Source organism: Coptis chinensis, chromosome 7, assembly GCF_015680905.1.
Source record: "Coptis chinensis isolate HL-2020 chromosome 7, ASM1568090v1, whole genome shotgun sequence".
NCBI classification, from domain to species: Eukaryota; Viridiplantae; Streptophyta; class Magnoliopsida; order Ranunculales; family Ranunculaceae; genus Coptis; species Coptis chinensis.
The window spans coordinates 83,609,589-83,626,449 of NC_141462.1; the positions used below are offsets into that span (position 1 = coordinate 83,609,589).

Below are 16,861 nucleotides of genomic sequence, written 5' to 3' on the forward strand. Positions count from 1 at the left end.
TTAGACAAAAAGATTTCTAAATCTTTAGTGAAGTAATTTAACATTGTATGACCTTTCAGGCGTTCATGAAGAATAATCGTAATAGCTCTGACCACTTTCCACATGTAGTGTGGTTCTCTTTCTTCGAACATTTAACACTTTCGGTCTTCAAAAAATGCTTTTCTGTTCTAAGTGTGTCTTTGCAAGACAAGACATACTTGTATTTACTTTTTGTACTTGTTTTAGATCCAAATGCCCAATGCAAATAAATCGCCATGCATAATGCAACCAACCAAGATCAAAGCATGCATGCCAGTCAATATCATTTTAGTTCTAATTGCCTTGATTTTTTTTGATAGTGAGGACCATGAATAATTCACGGGCAGATTTTAATTGCCTTGAATTATGGTTACTATCCTTGAGAAGTCAAGGCAAAATATGAGTCAGGTTGAACAAGAAACATCAGAATTCATAATCAACTATCCTAAAGGTGGGAACAGCTAAAACGTGTTTGTGTTAAAGATCAGGAATATGGCCAAAACATGTTTACGTTCAGCGTGAGAGAGACTTCACGGAAAGGTGAGATGATTCCACATTTCCGCCCTGCATATGTGCTAATCAGATGTCCGTCCTCTTCATATTGTAAAATCCGTCCGTTTTACAAGCTTGAGCTCTTAAAGTAACAGGCGATTTAACATATGGTAATAGGCTCGAGTCTCCCAAAGTGAAGTTGCACGAAGTGTGCCTACTAGTGTCAATTTAGGACGTGTTTTGCTGTAATGCTGTGCCTATTAGTGTCAATTTCGGACGTGTTTTGTAGAGGAGTTTTTGAGATAATTTTATCCATCAAAAACTGAGTTGAGTATGTAAAATAATGAGTTTTCACACATCAATTTTCAGGTACCCAAATTTCAGTGTCCCAACCGGAACTGCTTGCGATTATTTACAACTCCAAACGTTAGAATTGTCTGAAACAAATTTTAGGCTCTAGATGAATAGTTAGTGCCAAGTTTAGGGGTGAATAAGAATTAATAGAGTTTGCTTTAATGGCAGTGGTGATGAAGTCCAGGATGCCCAGGCGTGGGAGATCTGTACGCCACAATAACAGCTCATCACGAGCTTGTGATAATTCTGGTCATCATTTGGGCAATAAAACCGTTATCTAGGAAACATCCCATGGCTTAAGTTGGCCTAAAATTTTCAAACACTAAAAACAGTAAGGGGTAGGAAATGCGAAGAGCCATAACTAGAGAATCTATATAAGTTCCTATATATTTTCTTAAACTAGTAAGAAAGATATTTCACCAATACATACAATTCAACACATGGAAATGTTGAATTGAGCAACTAACTTTTAAAATGCTCAAAATTGAAGTTCATGACCACTTTCAACAAAAACATATTTTTTAACATCATTCTACATTCTAAGATCAGATTGTCTTCATGTATATCATGTAAGATTAGAGCCAAAAAAAATGCACAATTCGATCATCAGGAAGCTACGCCAGATTCAGTTGGCACATAGCTCACTACCTCCACCTCCCATATCAATTTCGATGCCTCCTCATCATGATCGGGAATATATTCCTTCAAACAGAAAGGGACAGAAACCCAACAAGTTAAACCAATTAAAACATACCGCCAATGCAAAACAAATATTTGAACATCTTTCAAGCAAACAAATAAATATTCCTTGCCGACAACTTAATTAAATCAAGAATACGACAAGAAATCGGTTGAAAGACACAAACTAACAGTTGAAAAAGATGGTCAAATCCAAACTTGAACTTGTAACAATATTCTAGTAACGACCTTGCACCTAATTAGCCCCACTGTTTGAAAAGGATAAACAGGTGTTTATTTAGTTAAACCGGACAAAACTGTTTCTTAAAATGGACACCGTAAAGGCTGAGAATGTATGTGGTCCAGCGAGTGGACAATTCATCGTTAATCTGAGTTTTAAGGTAAAGCCCACTTAATCAATTCTTTATACCTCAAGCTCCCTCACTAATTGCTTTGCTGTTGGGGCAGAAACTATTATGCGACGCGCAGAGGGGGATATAAAGCCTTCATCAACGGCCTTGTCAATGAAAGATAACAAGGAATTGTAGTATCCTTCCACATTCAGTAGACCAACCTGCATTATTAAGTTAATTTAGACACTCTGAAAGGCTAAACATTCATTATACTTTAATTTGACTAAGAACATAAAAAGTGGTCCTCTGACTACGGTTTCCACTTTTATATTTGCAATAATTAATATACTTTCTAACATTCAATGAAGATTCTCTCATCCACAAGAGATCATATTGAACCTTCGTACGTAACATGCATGTATCACGACAGTCATACTTGGAAAAGCAAATCTTGGGATATCGATCTGTGAAGTGAAATGTGTGGCATGGTAAACAGGCACCACATGATTGTCGGCGTTCAACATTAGATAATTGAAAAGTACAGTCGGTAAGCCTGACTTTGAATTGAAGAAGCTTCAGGGTAAATAAGATTGGTTGAGTTTCTAGAAAATAGATTTCTCAGTTAACGTGGATTACATTCTCACTAACTCCCAACTTTGTTCACGAGAGGGTAAATAAGATTGGTTGAGTTTCTAGAAAATAGATTTCCCAGTTAACGTGGATTATATCCTCACTAACTCCCAACTTTGTTCAACCCCATGAGAGGGTGATGACTTAATCAGAAGAGGTTAAAAAATGGTGGGGAAACTTGCACCGAAAGATCTACAGCAAACATAAGGTCTGAGCCAAGTCATCTTATTAGTTGAGAATTGAAGAAGAAAGGAACAATAATATTATTGTTTTTTCCCAGCACAAATTTTTGAGAAATTAGCTAACCTTTCTAGGAAACCATTGATTGAGGAAAGCATAGAAATATTGAAATATCCAACTGAGAGGGTATGACACTGACATAGATGGCTAGGGATGAGTGTCCCTGAGCAAATAAAACTAGATAGCTAATCGTAATAAGAAGTATTAAAGAGATACTGTTTAGTACAGAAGCGTAACCCAATTCACTGTTTGCCTAGCAGTTTATAGATCGAAGATCACAGATAGAAGAAAAATGAGTCTTACAGGTTTATGATGTATTCCTAGCTGAGCCCAAGTAATGACTTCTAGCAGTTCTTCAAGGGTGCCATATCCACCTAAAAGTATACAACAAAAATAATGCAAAATTATCACCTCCTAGTATTGGTTGTAAGATGTCCAGTAGATTATCAGGAATTCCATTTAATTTTAAGTGAAAAATTTGGAGCTGATCGAAGCCAGGCCATACCAGGTAGTGCAATAAAGCCATCAGCTTGACGAGCCATTTCGGCTTTCCTCTGGTGCATGTCAGACACAGCTCTCACTTCTCCAACAGTTACACCAGTTATCTGCAATAGGAACTCCTAATTTTGTTAATGAACTTGAACATGCATGAAATGTAAATTTGAGCAAAGCAATGAATAAGCTGTTAAAATTTGTATGTGCTGTGTGCATACTAGGCATGCATTTTGTTTCACTATCTCTTATGTTGATAAATGTCTTACATATTTTGAAGTAAATTTTTGTCAAAGGAAAAGCATGCTTGGACCCTTGTCAGCACACAAGTCTACAACTCCGTTTATACCAGACATTTTGATTGAAACAATCCAAACTGGCAAATCACTTTAGACATTTTGACGAATGTTAAGGGTTCCCTGAACTATATGGTCCAAGAATAATAATGGTCATATTGACGTATTTCCAAAGACAACAACAGAACAAGAGTCCTGTATGCTAGATTCCACCATACAAAATCTGTGAAACTATAGAAGACAAAGAATCTTTCAAGTTTAAATATAAATTTACGCTGCCTCAGAAGAAATTTAAACATACAAAACAGTAAACCTCTTGACAATCTATTAGGTATAATTAGGTTGTTTTTTGACGGAGATGATAACTTTTTTTACATGTACTTCCTCCATTATTAGGCTATATATATAGATGACGTGAGGGCCGGCCCAAGCCTAGATGTGGCCTTTGGCGAAGCAAGACCTTTTTTCCTTTAAAAATTCATTGAAAAATGAAAGTAGTGTGAGAGAGAAAGACTCAGAGACATGAGAAGTTGAGAAAAAATGGAAAAGGCACCCTAGAATGTGGAGATTCTAGCATATATTGTGGGATTTTATATTTTCTTTGATTCTTTCTAATTAAGATATCTAACTAAATGAGGACACTCCCACAAAAATAACTATTAGATTCATCATATAACTCGGAGATGCAAATTTTGTAGTGGTCGGTTGGGGAGAAAACAAATAGATTCTAGTATCTTTTTTAAAAAAATATGGTAATATCACATTTATGTAAGGAGAAATAAAGAAATTTTGAGCCCTTCTAAATCTGAGGACTTAGGGGCCACCTAATTCGCCTTATAGATGAGCCGGCACTAATAAATGCTCTTGCTCAAGATTATAGAAATTGCTATATGCATGGGATTATAGAAATTGCTATATGCATGGGATAGTTGACAATTGACATTTACCTCCCTCGGCATAAGAGTCCTTGGAATAACACTGCCAAGAAGAAAAAACCAGCCACACTAAATTAATACAATCGTTCAAATATCTGGTTTTTGCACAAAAGAGGAATAGATAGATAGCCTTTTTTAGCCTGTAGATTCCAATATCTCAGAAAATAAAACTTCTTTCTCGTTCGTTACTCCAAAACGAAAAACAAACTTCTTAGCGACACAAGGAATAAAATACTAAAGTTCATTACTTTTACTTGACTTTCCATAGCTAGCAACTGCAAAAACTTATAGTGTGTACTGACACTGCAAAAGTTAGAACATATTTCACTTATACTTCTCGATGGAAAGTTCCTGGAACCTCCAAAGTAGGTTAGAAAACACTTTTTAGACTCAAATGTTGATTAGAATTGAAGAATCATATTTATTTGCGGTCAATTAGAAAATCAACATTCCTTCAAAGGTTAAAAAAAACATTTTGTCAAAACAAAGGACGAAAATGATACTTCATTACTTCCCTTCCATATCATAGAAAACTAGAAAAGGTGAAAAACGAAATGGGAACTCATCTCACAAAAATCAAAATATAAGTGGCTATTACTTTTGACATCTTTAATAAAAGTTTTTTTGTATCAAGGAAGAACATGAAGATATGGGACAAAGAAAGAGAACAAACCCTAAAACATGGCGCCCACCATCATGAACAGCCTGAGAAACAAGGCCCATCAGTCCTATGCTCCCACCTCCATAAACTAGATCAATCTTTCTCTCCACCTGCACACACAAATCAAAATATGAACACATGTAACACGTGCCAACACCTCAAGCAAATTAAAGCTCAAGTTATTGGAAACCATTATAAGCACCAACAACTATTATTATTCTTCTCAAATACCAACAAGCTAAGGGAATTGAAGTAGTATAGAACCAAGAGAGTAATGAGTATTGAGTTGTAATATTTCATGGAACCCAGGTTTTGTGTGGGGACTGGGGGTGCTCAAGAAAACATGTCTAGAGAAGTAGAGAGTCATGAATCATTATACCAAAATAGCACGTTTGCTTCCTTGGGAAAAGCGAGGGTGTATTTTGTTTCTTATTATTATATTTTTTTAAAAAAAAAGTGAAAATAAAAATTTGCTTGGTTTGTTAAAAAACAAGATCATGCAAGAAGACTCCCTCCAACAGACAGGCTAGTTACAGCTAGCAATCTCCCATGCCAAAATTAATCTTACAAATTACACTCACCAACAATATGTTATACTAACAATATTAATCTCTCACGTTGAAAGCCTGTTTCTTAATTTTAACACAACATAGTAGACTAACACAACCATCTAAAAAGAAGCTAGCTAGGAAAAAAAAATAAAAAAACAAAGAGAAACCACTTGAAGAGTACATGGAGAAGAAGCTAGCTAGTTAAAGGACTGGTACTTGGATGAGAGACAAAATGACAAGATTGCAACCGTTCTGTTTGGAAACGCGCCTTTACAAAGGCTTAAAACATTGAAAACTAAACACCAAAGAAGCTATAAACGAATACATCTAACTAAATGATAAAAATATCAAATCCCCTATATTTTTTGTATCATTCAAATGCAAAATACACACACAGGATGAAACGAATATTCAGAAATCATCAATGGGGCCTTTCAGAATATATGTTTAGATGAACATGTTTCCTTAGTAGGTCTTGTTGTGTTGTTCAATACTAACAAGTTCTGCTTATGACAAGAATGAAGAAGAAGATGGAGCTAGAGAAGCAAAGCCACATTATTTATTACCAATTCTTTGCCCAGCTGAACTGCAGCTTCTTGGTAACTTGGTTTCTTACCAGAACTGCTTCCACAAAAGACACAAATCCTCTTGAATCTTGAATTATTCTTCTCTTCATCCATATCTCTCTCTCTCTCTCTAAGTTTTGGTTTAAGAAAGCCTCGTAAACTATGGTAGAATAATAAGTAGAAGAGTTAAACGAAGGATGCAAGTCTCCACCTGAGAAGCTATCATGTAGACTTGGCATGTTGGTGGTATATACCTACTTCACTGATCATCACGTTGTAATTGACATGTCCAAGGGAATAATGGACTTATTTGCCATTCTTACAAAATCTTTTTCATACTTTTATAAGGGTCCTGTGTTGGGCACACCCCAAATTGTGATAGGCACACTCCGGCCCAAGCCCAACAACCAAGTCCAATAGAAATAGTCTAATACACCCCTACCTAAATCGGAAAACCGGTTACAGTCTTTTCTAGCCGGTTATCATCCCTCTCAGGTCTCAACCTAATAAGGAAAACCGCCATTTTTTTTCTCGAGTTTTCTCTCTCGTTCTCATCTCTATAGAGAGGTCTGCAATTGGGTGAGAATGCTATTCCCAAGAAAACAAAGTCTAAGTTCCTGGAGGCGTACTCGGTGCAAATACATTGGTGGGTGTTACAATAGTAGAATTTGATAGTTTGATGGTTTATTTTGAAATTTTATGTATGTTGATGTATTTTGGAAATTGATATATAGTAGACTTGTTTAATTTTGGATGTATGTTTGGAATTTGATTAGAATTTGATGTATGTTCAAGTGGAATTTGATTGGTTGTAAATCAGGGATTTGAAAATGACAAAAAAACAATTTGAGCTTCGCAATAAATTTGGTCCAAATGACTCAGTAATGTCACCCAAAAGAGTCCCCAAATGATCACGTCATATCGCCCAACAAAATCTCCAAACAACCCAGCCATGTCGTCTAAGCGTAGTTAGTATGTAGTCAGTAAATTCGGGGATGGGAATTATTCGGAACGGGAATCCATCGGGTATAATTCATTTTAATTTTGAAATATTCAGGGAAATATACGGTCATATATTCACTATACGGAAAACATTCGTCCATACGTTTGTTCATGTATAATTCAATTTTCTCTAATAAAAATTTGTGAAATTTTTTGTAGATATAAACCACTTTAATTTCACAAAATATATATAGGTCAAAATCATACACATGCAATTACTTATATTAAGTGTTCTAAGTAGTATTTTATCATAGATACTCACTATGAACCACACATCACATACTAAATAAATAGTTTTTTTTTTTTTTTTTTTTTTTTTTTTTTTTAAACTGCCGAATTTTTTGACCGAATTATTCTCAAATTTGAACTTTATCCGTTTAGAATTGTTTGATCCCAAATCCAAATAATAACCAAATATTTCCCGAATAATTCTTTTTCAAAGATACTTAAAAACTGTGTGTTTAATTACTAACAAGGCGTCAAGGCAAAAACCCAAGACTTTGGTCACGTCGATCTCAAAAAACATGATTAGACCGCTTCATGATCATTATATACTCAAACGACCTGACGATATCGTTCCAAGCCTACCCGAGAACTTAGTCTCAAACGACATGCTAAGACCGCTTAAATATATACTCAAACGACTTGACCACATCGTTCCAAGTCAATGCAAAAACCTGATAACTTAGTCTCAGACCGCTCCACTATATACTTAAACGACCTCAGAGCATTTCTAGGTGGTAGTATTACCTGTCAAAATCTTCAAATTTGAAGAAAAAAATAGGAATTTTTCGGAATTCCAACTCTAAGTGGTAGTATATTCAGTCGCATCACTTGTCCGTTAGCATTATTGTTCGCAAATTTGGCAATTTGAATGCGGATGCGGAGCGACATTGGTAATGTCGCGCGCCATTACAAATGTTTTTTTTTTTTTTTTTTACTTTGACAAGCACCACGCGCCAGTGGTATTGACGCGTGCCACTACTAATGTCGTGTGAGTTATTTTTTTTTTTACTTTTTCAATTTGGTGTGATAGTGGGAATGTCGCGTGAGTTTTTTTTTTTTTTTTTCAAATTGGGAGGCGGCGACAGTGGTAATGTCGCGCAACAATAGTACTGGCACGCGCCAGTACCAATGGCGTGCGTGGTAGGGTCTACAATCGCATTTGCGGTCGATATTTGCAACCAGTTAGAGTTGGTCAAAATTTGCGACCAGTTTCTCCAAATTTCTTCTTCAAATTTGAAGAATATACTACCACCACCTAGAGATGCTCTCATTAAGTTTATTGGAAGTACGGTACATCACAACGATATATATTTAGTGGTCGTTTGGGTCCCGTTACACTTGTGATTTTGGACTTTCAAGGACTTGAATTTTTTTTGACTTTGAAGGGTTTTTTTTTTGTGTAAGTGCATGCTAAGACATGCTAAGAATTATCAATAACACATTCGATTTTAATTTAAAACATATTTTCATTTTCAATTTCAAAAGACTAGTTGCATAATCAACTTCTTCACTTTCCATTGCAACTAGTTGTTGGGGTCTTTTGTTTAGTGTTTAATGTGATTAAGCTTGATTGAGATGTGGAGGGAATTTTTGTTTGTTGAGTTTTCAATATAGTGGGTGTATGAGCTAGAGTGAGAAATTTTGGGGAGTCTTCGAGGGTGAAAGGTTTGTTTTTGTTTTTGATTTTTTCTTGGTAAATATGTTTTAAATGAGATCAGTAACTTTTTGATGTTAGCGGGGTTCGAGTATGAGACCTCTAGTATCATCACCCAAAGATTTTACCCACTTTGCTAGTTGGCATCTGCAAGGGTGAAAAATTGCAATAGATTGCCTTGGTGTAATTGGGGGAGTGCCCAACACAAAACATATAATGGCATACTTGTAATAATTATATTTTTTTTAGGAGTGTGCCAAACACAAAATGGGTTGTGGCCAACACAAGAGTGTATTATAATTGGACGTCCGACGGCACGAGTTTTTGGCAAATAAAAGGGTCTTTGTTAGGGCCTAGGGAGTGTAAACGGGCCAAACTGGGCCAGAAGCCCAGTCGAATCCGGTCTGATAAGTTAGAATCTAGACCAGTGTTTTTGGGTCCGACCTGAAACATGTCCGGTCTGATAAGTTATTGGACCTGGTGTGGAATTACCATGTTCGAACCCAATAAGGGCTAGGCCCGAACTTACATACATAATGTGCATTTGTTGAAGTTTGTTTTTCATTTTTTTTCTAGAAACTATTGCATAAGCTTTTAGCACAGATGATCTAAAGTCGTACGGTGGTCAAGAACAACGTTCCCATTTACAAAAAATCCTGTTCGAGTTCCCATGGTGTTAATATTTTAGCAGAACAGAATTGATATTCATAAAAGAAATCAGACTTACGTAGGCATGAACAGCCTTATTAATAAGACCAAAAGCACCTACTCTACGCTTGCTATTTTGGATTTGGGCTGAGATCTATGTTGCAAGCTATTGTGGTGGGCCTGGACATATGTAGGTCCGACTCGAGTCCAGCCTAAGTTGAAACTTGGAAGGGCAGAAGGTTTTGAGAAATTTACATCAGTCGGTGTGAATGATACCAATCAGAGAATAGCAAAGTACTGCAGGGTTAGCCATTAAAGTATGAAGAATTATGGAAAAAAGCAAGTAAGTATAAACAAAAAAATCTAGCTTTTGTATGTGTATAGTTCATGAACAATTTCAGTAAAACATTACATTCTAAACTTTTAATGTAAAGATATATTAAGTTATTTGTTAGTATTAATTATACCCGTGTAGAAAGACATATTGTTCAAAAATACAATATGGAAATAATGTCTTTCTAATGAGGCAACACCAAAAATACAATATGTAGTATTTTTGATATTTTCTCATTAGAAAGGCATATTGTATTTTTGAACAATATTTTTTTCTACACAACAGGTATAATTAATACGAAAAAATAAATTAATATATCTTTACATTAAAAGATTAAAAGTTTAGAATGTAATCTACTATTTATATAATAAAATAGAGACCTTTAAAGGAGGATTTTCTCTCTCCTATGTGTCACTCTAATATGAGAGTTTGATTTTTCTCTAATCCTATGTGGCACTATAATATGAAAGATAGTATTTTCTAATAGCCTACAATCCTACCTACATTGAACTTCTTTGGAGAGTTTGAGTGTATTTCTAATTCTTATATTTGGAGCTCTTTGGAGAGTTTGAGTGTATTTCTAATTCTTATATTTGGAGAGTTTGAGAGTATTGTCAATTCTTATATATTTGATAAAATAAAAAAAAAATTGCTAAAAAATAGGTGATTTGTAGAATGTAATTTCATATTACGAATCAAACACTTTTATTGTTCTAATTTTTATATATTTGATCAAATAAAAAAATTGCTAAAAAATAAGTGATTTGTAGAAACTAATTCCATATTACAAATCATACAATTTTAGTGTCTATGAGACTATGATAAAACACCGACTTATTTCGAATATATCTTTAACGCGTAACAATTATACTAAAAATAACATCACAAAATATATAATAGAAAATGAAAAAAAAATAATAACGACAAAGCAATAATGACAAATATTTTAAAATATGTATAATATTGAATGAAACTAACGTAAAAAAAAAAAACAATTAATGGGGAACCAAAAACTGGATGCAAATGTATCGAACTAACCTCAAATAATATTTAACGGAAAATCGAAAACTTGATGCAAATACAAGCATTAAACTAATCTTAAAAATTAATTAATAGAAAATCGGAATATGGATACAACTACATTAAACTAACCTCAAAGAATAATTAACAGAAAATCAAAACTTAGATGCAAATACATCAAACTAACATTAAAAAATAATTGTCATAAAATCGGAAACTGGATGCAAATACATTGAGCTAACCCTCAAAGATTAAATTAACAGAAAATCGGAAATTGAATACAACTGCATTGAACTAACCTCAAAGAAAAATTAATTATAAATTAGAAACATAATGCAAATGTGTGGAACTAATCTTAAAAAATAATTAACGGGAAATCGGAAACTATATGCAAATACAACTTTATCAAATAATAAACGAGAAATCAGAAACTGGATGCAAATACATTAAATTAATCTCACAGAATAATTAACGGGAAATCAAAAACTGGATGCAAATGCATTGAACTGACCTTGAAGAACAATTAACAGGAAATTGGAAATTGGATGCAAATGTATTAAACTAACCAAAAAAAAATAATTAACGATAAATCAGAAACTGGATGCAACGGCATTGAATTGATCTCAAAAAATAAATAACGAGAATTGGAAATTGGATGCAACTGCATTAAACTAACCTCAAAATATAAATAACGGAAAATCAGAAACTGGATGCAAATGAATTGAACTAACTTCAAAACATAGTTGAGTTATATGTTGTGGGAATGTCTCGATAAATATAGTTTTGTATTTAAAATGGTGTTTATCTTATCTCTTTTCGTATTCAAGTAGCTTCAATATATATGAACTTCGCATTATTAGGCAATCTCACAAAACATCAATCAAACTTCTATTATTAAACAACAAAATGAAGTTGAAGGATTTTATCAAATACAAGTTTTTTTTTAATGGAGAGTGAGGTTTTCACGTTATAAGAAATTTGGTTTAGTGATAAATATAATATTAATATATAATAATTCTGCATATTTGCAAATATTTTTCAGAATAATTAATATAACAACACCCGTTCGTAGATAATCTTTGAAGATCGATTCCATATAGTAAGTCATGTATAATTTAAAGAATAATTAATTGGAAATCAAAAACTGAATAATCTTCGATGATCCCACATAGTAAATTAAGCATAATTTACTTTTTATGTCATGTTTGCAATGACACTACAGATGGATCAGTAGAACTTGGTATTACACACCACATTAGATAATTATAAGGAAATCGAAAACTGGATTCAAATACATAACTGAGCTCAAAGAGTAATTAACGGGAAATTAGAAACTTTATACAAATTGCATTAAACTAACGACAGAGAATAATTAACGGGAAATTAGAAATTTGATGCAAATCTTTGAAAAATATTTAACTTAAAAAAATCGGAAATAGTATGCAAATACATCAAACAAACCTCAAATAATAATTAATGGGAAACCAAAACTTGATGCAAATGCATTGAACTTAACTCAAAAAATAATAAACAAAAATGAAAACTGAATCTAAACCGCATTGAACTAACCTCATAGAATAAATTGGTGGGAAATTGGAAACTAAATGCAAATGCATTGAAATAACCTCAAAGAATAGTTAACGGGAAATCATAAACCGGATATAATTGTATCGAACTAACCTCAAAGCATAAATAATCAGAAACTAGATGCAGATGCATTGAACTAACCTTAAAGAGTTATTAACGGGAAATTGAAAACTGGATCCAAATGCAATGAAGTAATATCAAAGACTAATTAACGAAACATTGAAAAATAGATGAAACCGAACTGAACTAACCTTAATGAATAATTAACGGGAAATTATAAATTTAATGTAACTGCATTGAACTAACCTCAAAAAATAATTAACGGGAAATCAGAAACTTGATGCAAATGCATTGAACTAATCTCAAAAAACAATTAACCTAAAATCAGAAATCGGATGCAACTGCATTGAACTAACCTCAAAGAATAATTAACGGAAAACCAAAAACTGGATGCAATTGCATTAAACTAAAATCAGAGATTAACTAACGAAAAATCAAAAATTGGATGCAAATGCATTGAAATAACCTCAAAAAATAGTTAACTAGAAATCGGAAGTCGGATGTAACTGCATCGCACTGACCTCAAAGCATAAATGTTCACTTTTTTAGCCTTCTCACATGAATAATTACGAGTAATTAGGAACCCAAAACGAAAGTGAATTTATAAAAACAGACCCTTACATATATGTAAACTGTATAGAAATTGTAAACTATCGAACTAACCTAGAAAAACAATTAATAGGAAATCAGAAACTGGATACATATGTATTAAACTAACCTCAAAGAGTAATTAACGGGAGATTGGAACATGGATGCAAATGCAATGAACTAATCTCAAAGACTAATTAACGAAACATCAAAAAATTGGATGCAAATCTATCTTCAATTAACCTTAATGAATAACTAACTGGAAATCATAAAGTGAATACAATTGCACTGAACTAACCTCAAATAATAATTAACAGAAAATTGGAAACTTGATGCAACTGCATTGAACTAGCCTTAAAGAATAATTAATGAAAAATTAGAAACTGGATGCAACGTACTACATTAAACTAATCTTAAAGAATATATAATTAATGGAAAATCAAAAATTTGATGCAAATGCATTGAACTAATAACCCTAAAACATATTTGTATTATATGTAGAGAGAATAAATATCTCGACAAATATAGTTTTGCATTTTAAATAGTATTTATTATAATTTTTTTTATTGTGATTGGGAATGTCTTGCTATTCAAGCAGCTTCATTATTATTTTGGCCACATTGGACATTCTCACAAAACTTTAATCAAACTTATATTATTAAACCTAACAAAAAAAAAGAAGTCGATGAGTTTTATCAAGGTTTGGTGCTTCCTTTTATAGAGAATGGTGCAAGAAATTTAAATGAGTAATTAATATAATTTTTATTTTTTCATAGTTATGCATAGTTGCTAATATTTTTTTAGAATAATTTAATATAATGACATCCGTTCATAGGACACGTTCATGTGATAAATCTTTTCAAATGAGAGTAGTGTATTTTTGATGATATGAAAATAATCAATCTGTTTTAGTGATTTGTACACATTAGTACATAATTTGAATGGTGATGATTTCTGACTAAATCACCATAAATATAATAAAACTATTATACAAGCTAGATTAAGTTTAAGATAATTATATTTGAAAATTATGGATTAATATTCTAAACCATAAAGTGAAAAGGTTATCTCAATTTAATCCCTTAGTTTCCAAGTACTTATACACCATAATCGCTGCTCATTAACATATTTCGGTTTATTTTCAATAAAAATATATTCTGATTCGAAAATTTGCCGCTAAATCACTATAAAATACAAGCTAAACCGAGTTTAAGATAATTATATTTAAAAATTACGGATTAATATCCTAAACCACAAAGTGAATATGCTATCTCAATTTGATCCTTTAGTTTCCAAGTACTTATGCACCATAATCGCTGCTCATTAACGTATTTTGATTTATTTTTAATAAAAATATATTCTGATTCGAAAATTTGTGTGAGACATTTTGTAAAGTTTTTTCAGCACACAAAATATTTAATAGATCCCGGGCGTATGCCTGGGTCCAAAATCTAGTCTTTTACTGAAATCAGAACCTTGGTTTATGGCGTAAATTTTATGGCTTACGGGCTTAATGATTCAACTTTGATTTCATTCAAGGGAGATGGTCCATGTTTCAGAGATATAATACACTCTGTAGCAATAGTTCAACTACTAATTATTTTTGTTTTCTTTTGGTTTGCCAAGTTAGTGTTTGAAAGGAAAAGGCAATTTTGCCCCCCTACACTAGACAATAGCAATTGAGTTCTAATATATAAAGTTTAATGGGGATTTATATAATGGTTTTTTTTATGTTTCGCTAATAGGGTTTGGGTGTTTGGTTTAAATTTCAATATGGAAACACCACCTAATTAATTTGAGCTTTGATTTGTAAAGTTCGACTAAAAATTTAAAATCTTCGCCTGTTTATATCCTTGGGTTTGTTTTAGAGGAGATGGTGGTTGGGTATTGAAGGTTTAAAGATATCAAAATAACATAATATTATGGTTGAAAAATGTAAATTTCAAATTTTAATTAGAAAATATCAAAATTCTGATTTTGGATCTTTAGGAATTCTAGAAATTCCGAAATCCTGAACTACAAACTATGGGTGTTGGTGGTCGGGAAGAAGAGGAAGTTGTGATTAAAAATTGGTCATTGGATTACTTATCTCTCAACTATGTCAAAATTTAATTTTGTTAGATGATGACTTGATTGTAACATGTCAATGAAATTAATTTCACTTCAAAAGTTTTGATTGCCACATAAGAAAATGAACTGTCACGTGGACTTTCAGATGCTTGATTTTTGTGTCATCCTAGCCGGAGCTGCTTTTCAAGTCTGTGATTAAAATTGCCTGAAAAGGACTTTAGGACCAGTACCAGGTTTAGGGGTCAAAATTGTCTTTTTCCATTTTTTAAAATCAGTCTCTACTTCTCTTTTCTTTTGGTAGGTTGCTCTCAATGTTATTTGGAATTGGTTGGTCACTTAGCTTGTCACTTGGAAAAGAAGTTAAGTGCTCCATTATGCAAGGCATTATGTATATCCAAAATCTAGCATACGCATGCTGTACCAGTGCTCTAGCATTTGGGCCTTCTAATAATCAAGGAGGTGAGGGTGTATTGCCCTACAAAGTCTATAACTAAAGGACGAGTGCATACATCCCGCATATTCTAGAATTGTTATTATGTATATATACTAATACTACCTATAAGTAGTTAAATTTAGAGAGAATTACCAAAAAGTACAGTCAACTCTGTTTTTGGACCAAAACAAACGTAGGCTATGCTTACTGCCAACTATGTCCGTCATGTATTTTGTTTTGTTTTGTTTCCACGTTATACTCTTTTATTGTTCGAGAGAGAAGTCTGTATATTTCCAAAAAATTCAAAATTTGAATTCATGGTTCTTCTAAGTAAATAAATTCACAGTCGCACTATTAACTCCATCCTACAAAAAGAGTTTATCGTTTATTATAGTCTCGACTTGGAAGTTTCCATCATTCCTTATGTAACACTCTCATTTTTATTAAATGTCTAAAATTAATTATTTTGTAAAATAATAATAATAATAGTAATATAATATTGACCAAGTCTTAAGTTAAGTGAGTGAATATATGTTTAATTTTTTGGAAAAAAGAGGGAAAATAGTTTGTTTGGTTTGAAAATGATTTAATAGGAAAGTTTTTAAGTTTTAAAATAATGTATAGAGATTATATTAATAAGGAAACAGGGAGAGAATAATTCTAAAATTTATAGGAGAAAATATAGAAAGTTTTTTAAAGTAAAATATGGCAGAATTCTTTAGAATGGGATGGTTTTTCAAAAATGGAGGTTTTTAAGAAAAAACTAATTTTTCATTAGAACTAGATAAGTTAAAACAAAGAGGAAAGGAGTACGGATCATGCGTATTCTAGCTGGCGCGAAATCGATTTTTCTTTCATATTCTAAATACGTTTTTCGCGATACAGGTGAGTAGTTATTTTGCTATTTCATTGAACCTATAGTTGTTTTATGTGTATACAGATATATTTATTTCTGTTTAAGGTTTCCGTTTTATTTCTGTTTATTCTCCTGTTATTATTCGGCGTCCTGTCTGTCGTGTTGTTAAAACTCTGTTGAAACTCGGAAATTTGATATTGAACTGTCGAAGCTTATTTGGGCTCGTTAATGGCGGCGCGAGCCCAGAGTCGTCCTGTACATTAGTTTGAACTTGAATACTGTTGTGGTTGTTGTTGTTTGGATTGACGGATGATTAGTCGTAGTGGGTGTTGGAGTA

General features: G+C 32.8%; 1 protein-coding gene across 2 annotated transcripts; it reads right to left on the reverse strand.

The window, feature by feature from the left end:
- Positions 1-1,339: 1,339 nt before the first annotated feature.
- On the reverse strand, positions 1,340-6,548 carry LOG7 (Putative lysine decarboxylase family protein). Of its 2 annotated transcripts, none has more exons than XM_086571245.1 (7): positions 6,267-6,548; positions 5,162-5,259; positions 4,501-4,531; positions 3,271-3,370; positions 3,069-3,139; positions 1,973-2,116; positions 1,340-1,566 (listed from the first exon to the last, which is right to left on the reverse strand). In XM_086571245.1, the coding sequence occupies exons 1-7, from the start codon at positions 6,378-6,380 to the stop codon at positions 1,471-1,473; spliced, it is 654 nt and encodes a 217-aa protein (XP_086427371.1). In that variant the 5' UTR covers positions 6,381-6,548; the 3' UTR covers positions 1,340-1,470. The 2 variants fall into 2 exon arrangements, with proteins under 2 accessions (XP_086427371.1, XP_086427372.1); XM_086571246.1 differs by lacking the exon at positions 6,267-6,548 and adding an exon at positions 5,381-5,521.
- Positions 6,549-16,861: the final 10,313 nt, after the last annotated feature.

Coding starts and splice junctions, on each gene's coding strand:
- LOG7 (XM_086571245.1), bottom strand. CDS start 6,380: ATGGATGAAGAGAAGAATAATTCAAGATTCAAGAGGATTTGTGTCTTT. Junction 3,371..4,500: donor GGACTCTTATGCCGAGGGAG/GTAAATGTCAAT, acceptor TTCCTATTGCAG/ATAACTGGTGTAACTGTTGG. Junction 3,140..3,270: donor TGGCTTTATTGCACTACCTG/GTATGGCCTGGC, acceptor GTATACTTTTAG/GTGGATATGGCACCCTTGAA.